The sequence below is a fragment of the Eublepharis macularius genome, chromosome 6 (assembly GCF_028583425.1).
Source record: "Eublepharis macularius isolate TG4126 chromosome 6, MPM_Emac_v1.0, whole genome shotgun sequence".
Taxonomy (NCBI): Eukaryota; Metazoa; Chordata; class Lepidosauria; order Squamata; family Eublepharidae; genus Eublepharis; species Eublepharis macularius.
Window position 1 is genome coordinate 111501842 of NC_072795.1, and position 22454 is coordinate 111524295.

General features: G+C 43.3%; 1 protein-coding gene across 2 annotated transcripts in view; it reads left to right on the forward strand.

The window, feature by feature from the left end:
* The window catches only part of ADAMTS14 (ADAM metallopeptidase with thrombospondin type 1 motif 14), a 95901-nt gene that overhangs the window by 44239 nt on the left and 29208 nt on the right, over window positions 1-22454 (forward strand). The window contains exons 5-7 of one of the 2 annotated variants that reach the window (XM_054983370.1): window positions 6021-6104; window positions 11603-11759; window positions 21168-21273. In XM_054983370.1, coding sequence (XP_054839345.1) covers window positions 6021-6104; window positions 11603-11759; window positions 21168-21273 — 347 coding nt within the window. The remainder of the gene's footprint in view (window positions 1-6020; window positions 6105-11602; window positions 11760-21167; window positions 21274-22454) is intronic. The other variant, XM_054983371.1, reaches the window with a different exon arrangement.

The following is a 22454-nucleotide window of genomic DNA, read 5'->3' on the forward strand; positions in this document are numbered from 1 at the left end:
CTCCCTTCCCTAAACTCTGCCGTTCCCAGGCTCTGTCCCCAAATCTCCATGAATTTCTCAAGCCAGAGTTGACAGCCCTAGCCAGTGTACTTGCTGTATATGGTTTATTATTTCAGGAGGGTAGTCGTGTTGGTCTGTAGTACAAGAGCAAAATTTGGGTCCAGTAGCACCTTAAAGGCCAACTAGATTTCCATGGTATGAGCTTTTGAGAGTTGAATTTCCCTGTTGTCTGTCTGCTGTTTTTGTGCCCTTATACCAATCAAGCAATAGTTTATCACTGAAGAATATGTGTAACATGCACATTTGTTGCCAAATTCTTCAGGCACTTGTTGCATTGTTTCTGTCTGTTTCTCTCTTTTGTCTTGGTTTTCCAACCATATCTTCTTGGAGAACTTTCATTCATCCACCATGATCTTTCTTAAAGGTGCTTATGAAATAGAACAAACTGTGTGTAGGTAGAAGTGGTAGAGATGCTATCATAATCCATGTTTGTTAAGTTCATTTTCATATTACATCATAGGTAATGGGGGAATTCAAGCACATTGGGTAGAAGGCGCCTCCACTTGTGCAAGTGGGGGAGGTAGTCCCCATACATTCTACAGGTTTTCCTCTTAAGTTGCACTCTCCTTTGCCTTTCATGCTGTCTGCCAGGGTCCCTGACTCTCGGAAGCAGTTTGGAGGGCTGCAGAAGACAGAAAACATCAGTTTTGTGAGTGGTATGCCTCTTGTACTTCCTTGGATCCAACCTTGTTAGGCCCATCCTCTGTTATTTGCTGCTCCAGTTTTAAGCTATGAAAATCAGAGGAAACTATTTTGATTTGAGTTTTATTTGAAATATTCATTGGGTGCAGTTAATTGGGTGCATACTCACCTTTTTTGAATGATGTTCTGTTAATGAGCAAACTAACATTCTTCCACATATAGGCTTTCTAATCGCCTGTCGGAGGTGGGCAATCTCCCAGGAGTTTGTCCTGTTGCCTGCCAATTGATGGCAATCGACAAGAGGTGGCAAGCCTCCCAGCGATTGCCCGCCACCAGCAGGCAACTCGGGAAAGCACTCACCAGATGCGCTCCTGGAAGGGCACAACAATTTAATTTTAATTTTTAATTTATTCAATATATACTCCACCCTCTCCACACCAGCGGGCTCAGGGCAGATCACAACAAGGCTTAAAACACATTACACAATTCAAACCATTATTACCATTAAAAACATAAAATACTACATATCACAATTTAAAATACCACATCTATATAAATATAGAAACAAGAAGCAATGTCACTTCCGTAAGTAACATCATTGCACCAGCCGCAAGTGTGCTCACAAGTTTTGCTAGGGTCAATTTTGGCTCCAAACAGGCTGAATTGGCCCAGCACAAAGCATGGGAGCATACCTGTGGCCGGTGTGATAATAACACTTCCCAGAAGTGATGTCATCACGCCCTGCTAGGAGCGTGCACAAACCGTGTGAGAGAGGCATCAACTTCAGGTAAGTCCCGGGTCCCCCCTCTCCTGCTGGGAGGGTATAGGGATCTGGGAACTCTATCCACGTAGTTCTCTTGTGCCCTTTGAAGGATTGATATTTGTAGCCAGTTCCACAGTCTCTGTCATCCTTAGGGTTGCCAGCTGTGGGTTGGGAAATTCCTGGGGATTTGGGGGGTAGAGACGGGAGAGGGTTGGGTTTGGGGAGGAGAGGGGGGTTATAATGCCATAGAGCATTGTTTATTTTCTCGTGTGTCTTAGAAGGGGAGGTGAAACTGACAGAGCCTTTGGGAAGCAAAGAGGAAATTAACAAACCCTCTGAGCAGTGATCTCCCTGGCTTTGTAGAGAGGGGAAATTAACAAAGCCTTCCGATCTCTTTTAAAACTCAGCTTCCTGGCTAACATTGCGACTGCCTTCACATGCTCCTCCTCGTGTAATTTGTCTTTTGTAGCTTGACTCTAAGTCAGGCAAACTGTGTGTGAGCCTGAGTCAATTTGTGTGAGAGACATCTATCTAGGTCAGGCAAGCTGTGTGGAAAGGCCTGAGTGAATCTATGTATGGAGTTTATTCTGTTAGTGAAGATCTGTGTAGAAACTTACTCTGAGTGACTGAGTCTATGAATAATATACTTTTAAGAAGATAAAAATTATTTGTGAAACCTCCAAGCTTAAGACTATTCCGAAACCAATAGGCTTATCAATACTCTGCAAACACCATGCTTATATACTTATAAACAGATTCTACTTTCTTTCAGTCTGATAGTTTACAAGCATTAATAGATCAGAGCTGTGCTATGTGCAGATGTTGACCTGCTCTCTGTAAGAAGCAGCAGAAAGATTAATTCTTCCCTCCCAGCCATGAAAATGTTCTCTGGGGTATGTATGAACAAGTGCATAGCACGTTTCTGCCAGCTGTGAAGATTTTGTTCTTCTGCTCAGGGGGGCTTGGGCTTGCTCCAGGATCCTTTGCTGCAGGGTAACTCTATCATTCCCATTAAAAAAGGGGAAGAAGGGCATAGTATCTTCTAGAGAGAGTGTGAGAGAACGCAAAGATTTCTTCTGCCCACCCCTGCAGCTTCAGACTGAATTAAAATCATGTGCGTGCGCAGCAAACAGTCCCTTTGGAGATATGGAGAGAAGGGGTTTCATTTTCAAGGCAGAGGGAAATACAGTGCTACCAATTGGCAGGCCACTTTTGTTTGCTTTGCGTAAGGTTTAAAGACATAGTTTTGCTCTCTTCTGTCATCCAGCCCTCATTCTTCCCCTTTTTTCTTGATTTACCCTGAGGCCAGCCTGCCTGAGGTTTTGTTTGTAAGCTGCCAAGACTTTTTGGAGGCACTTCAGGTCAAGACTGACAAGTTCAGAGAGGTGCTGGCAAGCTTGGTGCTCTCTCTACACCTCTTAAATAGATATTATTTGCATCCCGAAGGCAAGGAGCTTGTTGGGCTGCATTTTTTGCCATATGTTCTTTCTGATTGTAGTCAGATTCATTATGTTGTAAAAGAACGGTTCTCTGCTTTTTGTTTTGTTTTTGCCAAGTGTGCTTCTTGTCATGATTCAACTGGAATCTTAACATCTGTATAGCTGTGGACATACATAGCACAGATGTTGTAGAACCCACTGGCCATCGAAACTGCTTCCTTTTTGCATTCTGTTACAATTCCTGGGCCAGAGAGGTCTGTAAATAGCTGTTGGCTGTTCAAATGTCTCTTTAGAAGATGCCTGCATGCCTTTATCTGTCTAACTGTTGGCCAGTTCTGTAAGATAAGGCAATGTCAATCATTTGTTCACAGATAGATGGGAGCAGTGTGTGTCTGGGTTCAGTCCTTCTAAATAGGGAGAGATAATACTGATAACCTGTTCAGAGTTGGACATGCAGTTCCCAATCCAGTGCTCTGTTTGTGCAGCCCCATTTGATGGATTCAGAGATCCAGCTTTAGGTACTATGCATGAAGCACTTTTTTCATAAGTGTCTCCCAGTCAAGATGGGAAGGAATATGTGAAAGTCTGCCTCTGCATATGCATGATCATCTCTGGATTTGTGCATCTCAACCCACTGAGATTGTGTCAGGCCTGGCTAGGGGATTCCTTCAGACTCTCCACTCCATTAAACACAGTTGTATGAGTTAGAGGCCTTTATTAGATATTGCTCCCTAGAAGTGCACGGGTACATAGTAATTGCCTGGAATGCCAAAGCAAAGTCTTCCCCAAGAGGTTATACCTCCAGTCTCTTCCCCCAGTTCAAACAAGAGTCAGTTGAAGTCAGCCAAAGTCCTGAAAAAGATGCAGAGCTGAGTTTCCCAAGGTCGGTTCCCAAATGTTCAGTTCCAGCTGCACTGATAACACCACTCAACCCAAGCAAAGCGTAGCCAAGATACAGTGAAGGAAGAAGCTACACTACTACCCATTCCCCCCACCCCATCCCGTAAATATACATTCACATGTATGGCAGGCAGGCTGGCTGGCCTGTCTAACAGACTGTACCCTAAGAACATACAAGGGTAGAGAAGAGGCACAGTTTTCGTGGGTTTCCTCTCTAGCCTTGGAGGTCCTTCCACATGAAGTTTATCAGAGTTCAGGTTTTGCTTAGTATTGAAACTATTCATAATCTGGACATTTCTGACTGTGTAAAAGGAAAATATTTCTGTTTTGGATATGTGGAAAATATTTAAATTAGCTTGTTTAGTTGCCAATTATTACATTTGTTTCTTCTCTCTGAGAAAAAAACCCTTCTGCTGATCTACATGTGTGAATTCATATAAATGTATATGTGCCTGTGTTTAAGAATAGAAAAGTCTGAGGATAAAAGAGGGCATATGCTCATTACCTAAAGGTAAGCTGGGGAAAGCTTGTTGAACAATTACTTGCCTGGCATTGATCTAACTGGAAGGTTGTATTAATTTTAGATGCTATGTCCACTGATCCAGAACAGCTAATCTCTATACACACACACAGGGGAGCAGTGGGAGCTCTGCAGGAGTTGGGTGGAAGGGAAGGCATTGCAGGGCAGGGGAGGGAAAGGGTTTCCCCTCTGCCGCATCATCTGAAGTAACTCTTGTGTCCAGTTAAGTTCCAGCTGAGGCCTGGTTCATGCATGTAGGAGGTATGAATGAGGTGCTAGTGTGCAGCGTGGATTGCTCCACTGTAGACTACAGGTGAAGGATCAGGACTTTGAATACTGCCTTGTATTTAAAAAACCCTTGCAAATAGAAAACCAGTAAACAAAGAGGTTGTATAAGCTTTCTCCTTGCTGTGCTAGTTTTCTATTTGCAGAGAAAGTGTTTTTTTTAATGTGGAAGACCATTCAAAACTTGACTCTCACCTATAGCCTATGGCCTCAGTTCTATAGTGTCCCTCTGTTGCATAGGTGAATCAAGCCTTAAATTGGGTTTCCTAGCCAGCTTCAGACTTGTGGTTTTGGGATTTTATCTTGAAATGACTAATAGACATGCCGGTTTCTGTATAAGGTGCAAATGCATTTGGATGTGAGCGGTTCCCCCCCCCTTTTTTTGCTGGATGAATTCTGTCCATTTCCTGGCCACTGTATCCGCTGAAGGCTTGTAGGATGTTCCATAGCTGATGAATTCTCCACAGGAAATCCAGCTGTTCTCAGTTCCTTTTGGTGATATCATCACCTAGACTTGTGCCCTTACTTGTACATTTTATTTATTCAAGAAGATTGACCTGTTTATTATAAGAGACCATACTTCAGCACCTGGCAATATAGGGTAGGAGAGTGGGGAAAGGGCATGGAGGAAAAGGAAAGAAGGAAAATTTAGTAATGTTTAAATGTTGCCATTGAGAGTATTTAGTAAGACATCCAAATTTCTGTTAGATATTTCCTTGCTGTTACGGCTGAGGAAGAGATTCTGTTTTCTACAGAAATAATAATTCCAACAACTAATTAATGAACTAACTTGGGTTCCCTCGTTGAAATAATCCACTATCTTTTAGAAATGAAAGAAAGCATTTTCTGTTTTGTGACAAAAAGTATATGAAGAGTATATAGTCAAGATGATTGACGTTTCCTAGTAGGATATCATTTTGGCAAAGAAAAGTTACATGCTTCCTTTGTGTACATTACCCAACCTATTGTGCAACAGGCTAATTTGCAAACCACTGTGAGCTGATTTTTTTGCATTTGATAGTAATGCGATTACAATGAGGACCCGTATGTGAGAATATTTTGTATTGTTGTGACTAGAATATTTTTCTCTAAGATCTCTTGCTGTCTTTTCTGGGAGCTCTTGTTTTCTGTATCTGAAGCAGTCTCTTGAAGCATTGTTTCTCTCCGGGGTCACTCTTGCTGCAACAAGAGTTGGACCAAGGCAAGTCATGTTGAAATCCCAGCCCAGTCGTGGAATCTTTGGGTTGACTTGGATGAGTCTCTCATCTTACAAATGGAGAACTGAGATAGGGGGTAATAATTTTACAGTTAGTGTGAGGATGAATTAAGTAAAAATAAAAACGAACCTTGCATCCAATGATGGTTACATAAACAATTTTAATATATGTGTCCGTAATTTTTTTTCCCTTAGGTAGATGAAATTTACCATGATGAGTCACTGGGAGTTCACATCAACATTGTTCTGGTTAGAATGATCATGGTGGGATACAGACAGGTAAAATGATGAAATACTAATAGCACCCAAGTATCTCTTTGTTTAGCTGTGTGCATGTGTGGATCCAGCCTCTGTGTCTTAAGGGGGAACATGAGTGAGTCCACTAGCCCATCCCATTCCCATAACTGAGTGCGCTGGTCCCATTTCCCATGTATACATGTCTGCTATATATGGGCTCAGCACCTAAGCATGTACAAGCTGTACATATATAGCCTCCATCTCCATGACTGGGAATGCTACTTTTCAAATATTCCTGATCAGGCATTGTGCCACATGCAGCAAACGTATGTTTGCTGTGGATGGTTGGGCCAATGTACTTGTTCATGGGTAGAGGTGGGGCTAATGCACTCACTGCCGCCTTCTCCCCTTCTATGCACAATGGCTCTGTTCATGCTTCTGTTTGTCTATCTAGCCCAGTACAGATGAACCCTCCTTGCGTGTGTTGTCGCACTGCGTGGGGAGGTTAAGTGGGCACAAACGTGCTGGCCCAGCCCCCTGCCTCTGCATGATTGCCTGTTCATCTGCAGAATGTGACTGTGTGGAGAAGTGATCACAAACACATGCCTCCCCATGATCAACAGTGTTCATCTTCGATCTCCTGTGCAGTCCCACACACGCAAGGCTGCACACGCACAGCCCTGCCAATTCGGAGGTTTTTTTAAGCTTACATTACCACCAGGGGGCACCCTCGCCTCCCACTGTGCACGCGCGGCTGTTTCCTGCCGAAAACAGCTCCTTGGGAGGCGGGGCATCCTCTGCTACACTCAGTTCCTCTTTTGTCACTGTTGCAAGAGGTTCTAGTTGATTGCGTTCTGGATACGTAGTTTTGTATTTTTCTTCTTATCTTGGATTGATTAGTGTTTATAATGTCAGAAAAGGCTCTTTTCAAACACTGCATAAAGTGCAATGCAAAAATGGCAAAGACAAAAGGACATTCCCTTTGTCTATTCTGCCTGGGAGAAGGGCACAATACCCACTCCTGTAAACATTGCCTGAGCTTTACTCCAAAAGCCCGAGCAGAAAGAGTGGGTTGACTGAAGGTATCTTTGTGGGAGAAAGCCATGATGGCTGTGGACCCCTCACCCAAGGCGACCAAACCAGCCCCCATGGTTCCAAGACCCAGCCCATCGGGGTCGAAAACACCTTGGAACCAAGCCCCGTCAGTCTCACTCAAGGTGTTGAGCCTTTCGGATCTGACACGAACCCGACCATCTGCTTCGGAGTCAGGAATCCCCTGCATAGTTGGAGCTGATGACTTAGATCTGACGATTGAAGTCGAAGGAATCGGTCATGACCTCAACTCCTGATGTTGGCAAGGAAACATCAGAAGGGGAGCCACCAAGAAAGAGAACATCTATCTTGAAAGAGAAAGCATCTTTCTTGGAAGGAGACTCCCAGAACATCTCCAGGAGGGGATTGGATTGGGCAGGAGGTGCTAATAATTGAACCACCTCCTACTCCATCAAAGTCCCCTTCAATGCCCTCTAGATTGTTGACTGCTAATAACACCGAACTGCCGGTTCACTGTGTAAGATTTGAAGGATGTGTACTTCCACGTGTCACATAGGAAATTCTTAAGGTTTACCTATGAAGGGAGAGTATATTAGTATTGTGTCCTGTCCTTTGGGTTATCCACATCACCCCATGTTTTCACTAAGTGCATGGCAGTGGTCATTGCACATTTGAGGACAAAAAATTGCTGTATCTACTCTTATCTTGACAACTGGCTGATTATGGGCCAGTCAGAAGAGGATGTCCATAAACAGGTCCAGTTAACTCTACGTACCTGTTTACAATTAGGATTTTTCATTAACCAGAAAAAGTCCAAATTATTCCTTGCGAGGGGGGTACAGTTTAAAGGAGCAATCCTCGATGGTGTCAGGAACAAAGCTTTCTTGCCTGTAGAAACGATACAAAAAATAAAAGGTCTGGTTAGAATGTTCCAAAGATGCCATTTCCAGTCAACAAGAAAGAACCCGTTTGGGATTTATGGCATCGACCACTGCAGTAGTCCCTTTTGCTAGACTAAGGATGAGGGAACTACAACTATGGTTCATTTCAGTTTTTCACAATGAAAGGGATTCACAGGATAAAAGATTCACAGGATAAAACATCCCTAGATGAGTCATTAGGTCATTACAGTGGTGGTTGGTAGATGCACACCTGTCTGAAGGGGTACCCTTTGGACACTCAGTATCAGAAGTATCCTTCACCATGGATGCTTCCAACTCAGGTTGGGGGGCACACTGTGGAGACCGTTACACCTATGGAACATGGGATGAACTTGAGGTGGAGTCCCACATTAATTTATTTGAGTTAAAAGCAATTCATTATGCCTTAATGTCATTCTCAGATGTGGTGAGGAACAGATCTGTACTAATCCTTATAGACAATTCAACTGCTATGTTTTATATCAACAAGCAGGGGGGCACCACATCCAAGACTCTGTGCAAGGAAGCCATGTCAATTTGAAATTGGGTGGTGGATCACAGAGTGTACATAAATGCAGTGCGCATACATGGGATAGACAATGCCATCGCAGACCGCCTCAGCAGATTAGGACACAATCCTCATGAATGGTCTATCAAGGACTCTTACATAAACCTTGTCTTTCAAACAAGGGGATTTCCGGACATAGATTTGTTTGCAACATGAGAAAACTGAAAGCTGAATTGTTCTGTTCAACGGGTGGCCAAGGGTAAGATTTGCTGGGAGACGCTTTCCAGCTACATTGGTCAGGTCGTTTTCGCCATGCATTCCTGCTGATACCGTTATTAGCCAGAGTAATAAGCAAGTTTCAGTTAAATGGCACAAGGGCAATCGTGATAGGCCCTTACTGGCTCAGGCAGCCATGGTTTCATGGATTAATGAGACTGGCAGCTCAGTGTTTCCAGTTACCCAGGGAACCGGATCTCCTGTCTTGGAGGGAAATCCTTCATCATGACATATTGAAACTCAACTCATGGTTGATAACGCTGGAGGAACACTCACTGAAAGTGTAGCACAGGTTATCCTAAATGCTAGGCATCTGTCCACTAGGCAGTCATATGGGCTGAAATGGGAAAAATTCAGAGCATGGACAGAAGGGAGAAAATTAAGCGCTACTGATTGTGCTCTAACTAAGTTTTAGAATTCTTATTAGAACTAAAACAGAAAAGATTGTCAAATTCATCAGTTAAAGTGTACTTGGCACAAATTTTGGTGTTTCATGCCCCAATTGATAAGAGAGTTTTCTCCCACTATACATCTAAGATGTTTTTGAAAGGGCTGAATAACATGTTTCCCTCTGCCGAAAGCGTAGTGCCACAGTGGTCTCTCCAACTAGTGTTGTTGAAACTACTGGCGAAGCCTTTTGAGCCATTGGCAATGTGCCATCTGAGACTGCTGTCAATGAAGGTTGCATTGCTGTTGGTTATTACATCAGCAAGAAGGGTGAGCAAATTGGCAGCTTTAAGCGTTGAATCGCCTTTTCTGAAGATGGTTCTCAACACCACCAGAAACGGTGGTGTTGAGAACGAAATTAGACTTCTTGCCAAGATAGCTTCAAAGTTTCACATGTCTCAGGAGATAGTGTTGCCTATCTTTTTTCAAACCCAGTCACGTGAGGCAGAGAGGGCTCTACGCACCTTGGATGTTAGGAGAGCGATCCTATTTTACATGGATCGCACCAGATCATTTAGATTAGATTCACAACTCTTTATTTGTTTTTCTGCGCCTAACAAGGGAAAGTGAGTGCACAGACCATCTCTGGGTGGGTAGTGCAGGTGATAAGACTATGTTACAAAAGTGCTAACTTACCCTGCCCCCTGGGAGTGCATGCACATTCCACCAGGTCGCAGGCATCAGCAGCAGCTCTATTCAGAGGAGTAGAGCTGTAGAGCTGCGATGTGGTTGTTGGCTGACACCTTTCAAGCACTACGCCTTGGATATCCTCGACGGAAAGGAGGTGGCAGTTGATCTTCCTTTGAAGGAAAGCAAACCCCATCACCCTGGTAAATAGCTTGTTAAACTCCCATGTGGGACTGCACAGGAGACCGAAGATGAAAAACAGCGTTGCACTTACCTGTAATTGTTGTTCATTGAGGTCTTCTGTGCAGGCACACATACTCTCCCTCAGTCTCCACTAAGGCTATTCTACTTCCCTGGAGAGTACGGCGGTGAAGAGGACTGAGGGTAGCAGGGGGTGCCCTGCCTCCCAAGGGGCTGTTTTCAGCAGGAAATGGCCGCGCATGCGCAGTGGGAGGTGAAGGCACCCCCTGGTGGTAATTTAAGCTAAAAAACCCTCCGAATCAGCAGGTCTGCACATGCGCTGTCTCATGTGTGCCTGCACAGAAGACCTCGATGAACAACAGTTACAGGTAAGTGCAACACTGTTTTTCTGAGAGCAATATTGCTGATTGTGGTGTGTATGAGAGAGAGAGAGAGAGAGAGAGACCACTTACTCTGTGTGGTTACACTCTGTAGACAATCAGGCAATTGTGCAGAGCCAGGAGATGAGGCCACCATGCTCGTTCCCTCTCTTCCTCCCTGTGTGGTGAGTAGTGGTGGTATCTCCTATACCTCACTGTTGTGTCTCTGTGATTTGGGCAGAGGAGATTCAAACACATTGGTTTAAAAAAATCATTTTTATCCTTCCTATTCTCTGGTTTGCTTTACATCCACGTCTCTTGTGATGGGGTAGGGATGCTGATAATACTGAGTTATATTTTGATTTGATAGTCTCCCCGAAACAGGACAATGGGAACATACAGTTTTAAAGGATGATGTAGCCTTCAGAAGAATCACAGGGTATAGAATTAGAAGAGGTTGCTGCATTTGGGTCCATGGAAATGGCTCTTATACTTCAAATGCTACTAATTTAAAAAACACCATTCCTGCATGTAAAAAGGAAACTGTGAGCTACTGGGATCTGGGAGTTTTTTTTTAAATGGGCTAATGATGATGATTGTGGAGATAATTGTCGGTTTCTCATGCTCTGATTAGCACCTCCCATTTTCTACCTATCCACATTAATAGTATAGGCAGCTGCTTCCATGCATGTGTGCATGAACTTGTTATTAACACATTATACTTCTCAAATAATAAAAGAAATAAACAGATACCTAATCCTGGTTTTTGATACTCACATAAACAGGCATCTTCAGGCATCCATTACTGAACCTCTAGGTGCTAATGACAAAGCAGATTTCCAATTCATTGCAACAAGCCTAATATAGTCATTGTCGTTTTAGGTGGATTGCCTTGTTGGTCTGCAGTAGAACAGTAAGATTTGAGTTCAGTGGCACCTTAGAGACAGACAAGATTTTCAGCATATAAGCTTTCAATAGTCAGAGCTTCAGGTATCTGAAGAAGGGAGCGTTGACTCTCGAAAGCTTATACCTTGACAGTCTTTGAAGTTCAAGCATAGGATTTTGAATTAGACATTTTGAAGCCACAGTACTGGAATGGCCAGCCTTCACTGTTTCTGAGTTAAATTGTCCTTTTCTTGCCTTCTACAGTCAATCAGTCTAATAGAGCGAGGAAACCCCTCCCGGAGCTTGGAACAGGTCTGCCGCTGGGCCCATTCTCAGCAGCGCTCAGATCCTGAACATGCTGAATACCACGACCATGCCGTGTTCCTCACCAGGCAAGATTTTGGTCCTGCAGGTATGCAAGGTACTGTATTTATCTTGATCAGGTATGTGCCTTTCACTGGGCATAGGAAAGGGCCATCAATTTGAAATCACTGCCCATTGGCACAGTCTGTAAGGCTTGGCTGTGTAGCCATTGGCATTGATGTTTTACAAAAGGCTGTAGAGGCTGATATTTTAACAAACATTAGGGCATTAGAGCTGTATTGCATTTCCATTTGCTTATGGCCTTCTGCCACAAGAAAGAGGAGGCAGTTGTTTAACCTTGCTGAACTTGTGATCCACTAAGCTGCCAAACCTGTCTTCTAAATGCAGGCAAGCAACATAATCAGGAGGTTTGTCGAGTTCCTAGTGGGCCTGCATACATGGCTAGTGGTTTATGTTTGACTCTGTTGATCTCAAGTTGCCCAGGTTTATGCTGGGTTCAAGAATTTAGAATCACCAACTGAGGCTATAATCCTAAGAGCTTTTACTGCAAGTGCATAAGGTGAGATGATAGCATGGTTTTTCTGAATCCTTGGCTGCTGGTTGAATGTGACTTTGTGTGGTGGGAGAGGAGGTGGAATTGCTAGGGAGGATCAACAGGGAGTGTGTTCTTAACCCTTTCCATACCTGCTGATTTTTACCTGTAAATTCCCATAGGTGGCTTCTTGACTCGAGACAGGTTGGGGAAAAGCAGTTTTTAAAATGCAGTGTGTATTCCTCTCTCATCTGCCAATTCCTTCTTGCATTAGTATGCTAAGAAGGAAACAAGTTGGGGAAGTTTTTGTTTCCTTTATGATTATGTATCCTTGCTCCTAAGTCACATAGGGTTAGATATGTGTTTGGGGCATGTCTTCCGAATTTCAGTAATTTGTGCCCATATTTCCATGAAAAGTTTAAAAAAATGTATAGTTAACTTCTTGACAATTTTTGTAATTCTGTGGTGTAAGTTTTCTAGAGGGAAAGGACATTTGTCAGAGCAAAATAAATGAAACATGGTGTAAAAATAAATTAATATGTTTGACTGTTATGTTCTCTGTTTCATTTGGTGGAAAGTCTGAAGCATTAGGCTGCGATGTTTCTCTCCCAACTCCCCCGTAAAGGTCTTGTCACCAATAACATGCCAACATTTGTTCATTGTTCACACCCTTGTTCTCTGTAAAGCAATGGAGTGGAGTCCAATATATGGTGTCAGTGATAGCCCTGGTAACTCTTTCGGAGGAACTCTTTTCACTCATCAGTCTTCTATATATATAAAGGCAAGTGTCCTGACTGACTCATCAATGCCCAGCCCAAACCCCTGGACCTAGAAACATGAAATTTGGGAAGAATATTCCTTTCATGGTGTTAAGAAATTCGCCCCCTAAGGGGGTAAAAAAGGGTAAAATGTATTTTCCCCAAGGGATACAGCTTCCCTGTGTGGCTGGCAGGCTGCTGCCTTCTTGCGGCCCTGCCCACTGCCAGCTTGGCCACTCTTCTCTGATTGGGCCAGCCTTTCAAGGTCATTTGCATATGCGGGCTGATTGGGGCTCACAACATTCCACACTTCATCCCCCACCCCTCCAACAATTGGAACACAGAGGTTATTTGTGTATGCAGCCTGATTGGGCCTCACCCCCCACATTCTAAACAGTATGCAGTTGCTATTGGGAGTCATTGAATGTATCCTGAGGTAAAATGCACTTCCAGTCTTCCCCTAAAAGTTCACTAGAGTTGCCAACCAAAAATAAACCAAAATCATTCAAAAATTTAAACTGGTGCAAAATGTGGTTTCCAGGCTACTGTCGGGGGTTGGATACAGTGGTCATATCACCCCTGTGTTGAAAGATCTGTGTTGACTACCTGTCTATTTCTAGCTACAATTCAAAGTTCTGGTTCTTACCTTTAAGGCCCTAAATGGCTTGGGACCGGGTATCTGAAGGACCGTCTCCTCTAATGCTACTCAGCCCACTAGTTAAGATCTGCCTGTCAAGCCCTACTTTCTGTGTCCCTGCCTTCAGAGATGAGGTGGGCGGTGACTAGAGACAGAGCATTTTCTGAGTTGGCACCTCACCTTTGGAATGCCCCCCCACAAAATAGGCCCCCACAATGACTCACAACCCCTGTGGGCTGGAGGCACTGCTACTTTCTTCTCTTCATTAGACATGGGCACAAAATGGAAAAAACCTGAAATGAGAGTTTCATGTTTCTTCGCGATCCATAGAATTCCACGAAATTGACACGTTTGCTGAAACGATTAATTAGTTTCATGATTTGTCAGAACCTGGGGCATCTCAATGGCCCCCTTCATACCCGGAGATGCCAAACTCGCAGGGAGACTTCAGCAGGCTCTCCTCCACCCACCCTCCAATATGTTGATTGGGAAGGTCAGTGGGAAGGGTGGGAAGGGAAGTGCTGCCAGAGTGCATGACTGAAACGGGGACCGGGAGCTGCTGGATCAGATAAGGACAAAGGACCGGCTGTGGAACTGGTCCGGGAAGACAGAGTGAGGGTGGACAGTAGGCAGGGACAATCCCAAGAGTTTGGGATGTGGAGGATGAGCTGGATGTTTCTCCAAAACCCCGCCATTCATCCCAAGATGTGCCCTAAGCGGTGGCCACTACAGACGGTGTGTAGGTTCTGGTGGCACCTATGGATACCATCCCACATTTGTTGGGGGAGAAGCATCGAGGATAGAAAGAAGCCTGTCAGCCACCACCATGCATTCTGAGTGGTGGTGGCTGACAAGAACCCACCCGCCATATGTGGTGGCACTCCCCCTGGGGGAAGGAAATTCTAAAAATTCCCGGGGGGGCATCTCCCCTCACCCCAGGACGTGCATGGGTGGATGGGACAGACAGACATCTTCTCCTTGGGGGGGAGGAAATTCTGAATGCCCGGGGGGGCTGTCTCCCCTCACCCCAGAGCATGCATGGGTGGGTGGGATGGATGGACAGACACTTCCCCCTTGGAGAGAAGGAAATTCTAAATGCCCCGGGGGGCATCTCCCCTCACCCCCTTCCATTAACCAGCCCAATTCCTTCCCTCAACTGATGGGAGAAACTGGGGTTACACAGATAACCTGCATTTTGAACAGAATTGGCTGTGTCTTTGAGAGTGTTGAGGAATCCAGGTAGAAATCAAGCAACTTTATAATCTTATTCATAAATACCTGGAGCTCTCCAACACAGGTACAGTTGTTACAATTACGATAGTATTTTATTGAATTCCACTTACATTTCTTTGGCTTCATTATCAGGAATCATATCCTACTCTTTCAAAATCTTATATATTCCCCCTAGTTTACTCCTCTTGCTCAGTACTGCTGTACCCAACCTCTAAATTTAAAAATCCATTTCAGCAGCAGTCCATTTGTGCTAATAGATCCCTTTGCCTGATTTATTCACATTTGTTCTGCTGCTGGGTATCTGTGGAATGAACAACTTTGAAAGATATTGGCAGTGCATAGAGGTCAGGGTAAGTTGGAACTTTCTTGGAAAAATCAGTCACTGTACAATGTTTGGGCTCAGCACAGGGATATCAGCCAAGGGAGGTAGTCAGCAAAACTGCAGTGGTAATTAGAGCACACACACTGGTAGCTGGCCTTCTGAAAAGAAAAGAAAAAAAGGCCTAGCGTTGATCCTGCTAAAACCATTTACTTTAATGGAAACTGCTCTGGGCCTTTAAAGCCAGTAGCTATGCAGTGTATTGTAAATGAAAGATCAAAGTTACAAAGGTGGCCATTCATGACTTTGGCAGCATTCCCTGACTTTCCAGTTTGATTTTGGCAATCCTGCCTGCTTTAAAATGCTGAGGTCTCTGTTTGTTTGGAATGTAGTGCTTGGGGTTGTGTGTGGTAGTTTACTATGGGGAGGGGGTGGGTGGGAAGTGTTCATTCCCCACCGGTGCCTTGCTGTTTGTTCAGATGCTTCTATATGAGCTGCCAGGGTAGTATAATCTCCACCCAAACATGTTTGTCTTCTTCACCCCATGCCAGCATCTGTGATCTCTGGGAACTTGGGGAAGGGCTTTTTCTGTGGCAACATGGATTCTGCATGGATTGACTCGCCTACGGAAGTCCTGGGTTTTCTTCTCCTTGACTTAAAAACTTGGCAGCTTTTATGTGCATTCTTGACTACAGACTGATATTCTGTTTTTTTTTTTAAAGCTGACATTATCCAATCCAGTTTTTTAAAAAATCTTTCTTATTTGAGCCTGTTAGGCCTTTATTTCTATTCACTTTGTATTTTCCTAAGTTGCTTTGAGTATCACATTTTAATAATTTTAAATAATAATAATTGGGAGATATTTGTGGGATACAAATACCACCAGCAGGTGCCCATGGGAAGGTGCTGTGTTGAGGCTTCACATGCTTCTCAGCAACATCATGGTTACTGAGTTGCAGAGATTACTTCTGCAGTGTATGGATCTGCCATGGACAAAGCTATGTTCTGCAGCAAACACTACCATGAAAGCATGAAAGTCCGGCCATAGAAATCTCTAATTCTAACAGCAGTGTTGCTCCTCTGTCTCCATTGTTTATTGAAACGGGCTGGGTTCACTGAAACTGACAATAATTCTACAGGGGTAGTCCTGTTGAGAGAGTTTATGCTGGAATAAAAATTGTTTATTCTTTAAAGGTGGCACTACACTCCCCCCCCCTCTCCCTCTCTCTTCTCTCTCTCTCTCTCTCTCTCTCTTCTCCCCATGCATAAACTGTGGTGGATTAGAACTCACTTCTTCAGATGGTACAGTTATTATATTTATCTATACTTTTCTTAACTAGACTTGAATTTTACATAATTATATTTTACCCTGTGCCTCCCGTATTTTACATCCCCTTGACTCTGCTTCTTACTTTTTTTCTTTTCACACCTCCTATACAATATATCTGCATAGTGAGGATCCACTCATAGCATCTGAAGAAATAGGCTGTAGTCCACAAAAGGTTATGCCAGAATAAACATAGCCAAGCTCTAGTCTCCAAAGATAATTGCCACAATTCAGTTTGTAACTGCAGTCCAGCTACACATTTAGGAATGTTAGTCAATTTATGAAGAAAACAAATTAAAGGATTAATTGGATTAATTTACCAATTGAATCCAAATAACCACCTCAAAAATCAAAATAGGAATAATTTTCAAATTAAATACTTGAATCAGCTAGAGAATATAATGCCCCCATGAGACCTAAAAATATTTAATATACCATCAATCCAAGTTCTAGCCTTCTTCAACATGGCCTCCTGATGAACTGACCAATTCAGATTGTGAGTATCCCAAGGTATACTCTTTCCCTTGTTGAATGGTCCATCAATAGACCATTGTTATACAGGAAGGTTCCTTTTCTTATAAAAATAGCTGTAATTAATATCTAAACCTTCAGGGTGGCAATAATTAGTGGATTTTTTTAAATAACCTATGAAGCCCAATGCAGGAGTGAGACAACAAAACCACATCATCTAAATATAGTAAGAGTAGAATCTCTTGAGTAGCTAAACAAGGAGATGACAATGTTTACCAAGAGAAGCTGAGAAATAATTTAAATATAAATTAAACAAAAAAGGGGCTAATAAACATCCTTGATGACCTCCCTTGTCAACTGGGAAGCTTCTAGACAAGGCACCCTTGATATTACAGTGGACATGAGTGCTCTGGCCAGCATGAAGATTTTCAATCTTTTCCTTAGTTTATTCTAAAGTCTGGTTCTGGGAATACTGTTAAATGCTTCTCTGAGATCCATAAATCCTGCATAAAGAACACTTTGGGGGAGTGAGATGTATTTCTCAGCTAGATGGGTCCAAGGAGCATCCCCTTCTGAAACCAATTTGCTCCTACCCTAAAACATTGGTAGATTCCATCCATTCCAACAAAAGATTTAACAGATAAGAAGAGTATAATTTTCCTAAGCAAGAAAGCAGGCTAATCGAGCGGTAACATGGTGGATCAGAGCAAGTCCCTTATTTGAATAATATAGAGCTTCCTCTTCAGGTAGATGACGAATGGCAGCTTCTACATTTGCAATGATGTCTTCCACAGGAATTCTGGTGGGGGTGACTGCAAAGTTTCCTCCCTTTGCCAAGGTGGAGGTTTCTTCTGGTGAGAGTTGACGGTCTGTCAGATCACAAGGTCTACAGGAAACCAACTCACACTGATCGGTACCTACACAAAAACTCCAATCACCACCCCCGACAAAAAAGAGGCATAATGAAAACATTAGTGGATCGTGCAAGACGGATATGTGAGCCGCACTTTCTCAATGAGGAAATTAATCATCTAAACCACGCACTTCAGGCAAATGGCTACTCCAGAAATGAAATCCGAAGAGCAATCAAACCCAGGATGAATCAAACAACCAAAGAAAAACAGTCTCCCACAGGAAAAGTGTTTTTGCCATATATCAAAGGAATTACTGATCAGATGGGAAAGCTTATGAAAAAACATAACCTTCAAGCAGTATTCAGACCCACCCGAAAAATACAACAGATGCTACGATCAGCAAAAGACAGTAGAGACCCCCTAACCTCTGCAGGAGTATACCGTATACCCTGCAGCTGTGGACAAGTTTACATCGGGACCACAAAGCGTAGCATCCAGACAAGAATAAAAGAACATGAAAGACACTGCAGACTTGGACAACCTGAAAAATCAGCAGTGGCTGAACATAGCCTAACTCAAACAGGGCACAGTATCTTATTCCAGGACACCAAAATACTGGACAACACTTCCAACTACTTTGTCAGACTGCACAGGGAAGCCATTGAAATTCACAAGCATAAGCAAAACTTCAACAGGAAAGAAGAAACCTTAAGAATGAACCGAGCATGGTTGCCAGTTCTGAAAAACACCAGGCTAACAAAACATTCTATCCCTGACAATAGCCCTGCAGAGAAGATTAGCACATCAAGTACCAATCCATATGCAAAAGAACCTCCTCAGGATACAGTGAAGCCTCCCGCCATTAGCATTCCACACCCTGGGAAACTCTTACAGGATGACTCAGCTCAACCCCACCCCTCCTGAGTAGATACAAATGACCCACATCTTTTCCACACTGTGACACTGAGAGATCTCTGTCTTTTGGTGCTACACCTCTGAAGATGCCAGCCACAGCCGCTGGCGAAACGTCAGGAACTACAATGCCAAGACCACGGCAATACAGCCCGGAAAACCCACAACAACCATTTGAAGCCCTCTTCCTCCATGGACTGCAGTACTCCTCTGAAGGTAACTACCTCCCAAACCCCTCAACCTATTCCAACTTCTGGCTAATTTCCTAGGACTGTGTTTGTGTAAACCGTTTATTTGCCTCCTGTGTGTGTGTTTTCTGCTTTAAATAAAAACTACTGTTTATTTCAAAGAACACCTGTCTCGTCAGTTTCCTTGGGGAGGGGACCCTGGAAAGATTGGTGGAGTATCCTGCTTGTTACCCATCTTGCATAGCCTTCTCCTTGCCACTAATTCCTCCTACACGGAAGGAGACCAATTTCAGAAATGCTACCTCTACTTCTATCTATCACATCCCCTTTCACTCCATTCACTCCTTCTCACACCACGAGTTTGTTTTCTTTCACACCACCTATCTTTACTCCCTGGCTGCAAGTAATCTGTTGCTCTCAAATCTGACCTAGTTTACTTCAAAACCCATAAAACAAAGATAAAAGAGAATGGATAAAATAAATGCCCTGACAACAGAACACAGCCTGTAAACTCAACTGTAGCCGGAACCGTTGGATTTCCAGCTAATAAGCTTCTATATAGCAGCCTTTCTCAACTTTGTAGTCCTCCTTAACTTGGATGATGTAGCGCAATGGCTAAAAGCGTGATTTGCAAGCTGGAAAATCTTTGGTTCCACTGCTGGAACATAGCAAGGATTTCTCTTGCCCAGTATACAGTTTCCCACCATGGTGAGCCAGATGGTTTTGACAAGCTTATAATCAGGGCATGAAGTCAACCGCCTTCTCTTATCCCCAGAATCTGCAATTCAGAAGTCCACTGCTTCTAGACAGAGAACCTCTTGGGCACAAACTTTCTCTCTCAGCCACAAAATGGGGAGAATGCTAGTGGCTTTTCTTATAGGTTTGTTTTGAGCATTGTGTGAATGGTGAAGTACGTAAAAAGTGCAATGTAAATGCTAAATATATTGTTATGGATAAGATGCTGTCATTTATAGATGAGCAGTTTTGATGCTTTCAGATTAAGGCTTTTAAGCAGAGATGTCTTTGTGTTGCTGTAAGACAAGCTAAGGATGGTGGTTGACATTTCATCTAAATTCGTATTTGTAGTGGGTGTATATACCTTACCATAGATGTCAATAGGAGCTACGACTTCTGACAGACATTGGCCCTATTTTCCATTCCTTTCAGGATGTCCAGTGTACAGACCTAAGATTTGTATGACAGAATCTTCATATTGCCAGGAGCTTCAAAGTGTACATCTTTCACCATTTGCCAATGATCTCCTGTATTGTCCCTGCCTGTGCAGTTTACAGTGATCCACCAAGCTGAACACAACCCTCTACCCAAATATGGTGACCTATCAGAGACTGGGTGGATATCCTTCTTTTGCTGCCTACTCAGAACTGTGGAAACTGGAGAACTGTCAGGCACCTGGCAAGTTGCAGTATATGGCTGGTGGTCTGTGTTCAGCTTGGTCTGTTGTTTCTGTTGGCTTGTTTGAATGATTTCTCTGCTGTGTCTCTGTGAGAATGCCAAATGGAAAGGAATTTGAAACAATTATCATATGGGGGTGTGTGGTGAGATTTAAATCATTTTAGAATCCAAGCACGTTGCTTTCATGCAGTATGGGCAATGGAATATTTTATGGGTCTTATTAATGTTTCCCAAGCATCTCTGAAATTCATATCCCTCAGTGTCAGTTCCTGCCAGGTAGATCCCTCAGCCCCTCTCCAATGAACACACATTGGTTCCAGTAGAAAAGCTTTATTTAGGATTTCACAGTTCAGGTCTGCACTCCATCACGGAGCTTGGTAGAAGTGACAAGGCAAGGCAAGCAATCTATGTTATACTTGATTTTTCCCACGCTCAAATAACTGTTAAGGTTTTGGCGCACAAGTCTACATGGGTCCTGTGAGAACCTTTTTTAGTTATGGCTAGATATTCAGTACACAATAATATATTCCCAGCGTCTGGGCAAAGTAGCAAAAGCTGGCATCTGGAGACTCCAAGGTCAGTGCTAGCTTAGAGGTGCATCTTCCTATAAGATAACAGGAGCAGCCCAGTGTGGGTCTCAAAAAGTAACACTTTGCAATATGGAGAGAATACATCAGATTAGTAATGAGCATTGTGGTTACAACATACAGACAATCATGGCATGACTATACACAGATATGACACTCAGAAAGAGCTGAGTGTGAAACATCATGTGGTTTCTTCTTTCTCATGTGCCTTCTCTCTGTCTCTCTCTCTCTCTCTGTTCTTTTTCTTTGCTTTATTTCTGTGCCTCATTTTCAGGATATGCCCCTGTCACAGGCATGTGCCACCCTCTGCGCAGTTGTACCCTCAACCATGAGGATGGCTTCTCCTCGGCATTTGTGGTTGCCCATGAGACTGGACATGTGTAAGTTGATGTGTTGGGTTGTCTCACATCTATGCTACTGCTAGGAGCCTTAATGGGACATTTAATTCCAGTATGTCCAGCTGCTCTTAAAAATTGCCAGCTTAATAAAGACTTTAATTCCAGGCCTTGGCTTAAAGAACCTGATGCTGATTTCCTGACACATCTCCAAAACTTCTCTTTTGAGGTGAAGAACTACCATTCACCCTGCAGTCTCGTATAATATACTTAGAGAACATTAGATATGTAGAGCTGTTGCCAGTAAAATTTCTTTCATGGTTTGGAAATCAGCAGGAGAAATGTAACCCTGCTGATCCAGAGAGACCATTCAGTACCTTAAGTCGTCTACCTTGTGCAGCAGGGATGGCTCAGCTGTAGGAACCCGTGAGATATTCATGGAATTGTTCTGGAGTGGACCTGGTTATTCCTGTTAGGGCAACCACAACAGGTGGACATGAGTTTTTATTCACCATCTGCTCAGAAGTCTCACTACCACCTGATCTCAGCTCCTGTTCAATAAGGCTGCTAGCAATATGGTATGGCTGCCATGTTACTTTATTCCTATATTTTATTTTTAGTTAGAACCTTTTAAAGCTGCTTTTCAACCTAATTAACAGTCCCTCAGGTGATGAACAATAAAACATTAGAACAAGGTTGTAAACACATACAAATATATAGTTTCAGGTAGGTAGCCGTATTGGTCTGTGGAATAGGTGGTAGTTGGTCTGCAAGATTTGAGTCCACTGGCACCAAAATCTTGTTGGTTTCTAAGGTGCCACTGGACTCAAATCCTGCTGATATACCAATATATAAAAGCAATTAAAACCGAAGACATAAACAAACATATGAGGAAGGGTCTGTGAGAATCAACGAGGGGATGCCAGACAAAACAAAAAAGTCTTCACCTGATGACAGAAGACAGCAATAGAATGCACATGTACGGGCAGCTGTTAATTTTGCCCAAGGTGGCACCTGCAGAAAGCCTTGTTCAGATTAACAAAGCTGCTGTGGTGGAATATAGAGAGGTGGTCCTGTAGGTATGATAGATCAAGGCCATGAAGAGCTTTGTAGATGATAGCCAATACTTTGAATTGGGCTCAATAACTAATAGGTAGTCATGGTCCTCTTTGGTCCCAATAATAGCCGAGCTACAGTGTTCTGCATCAACTGGAGTCCCATAGAAA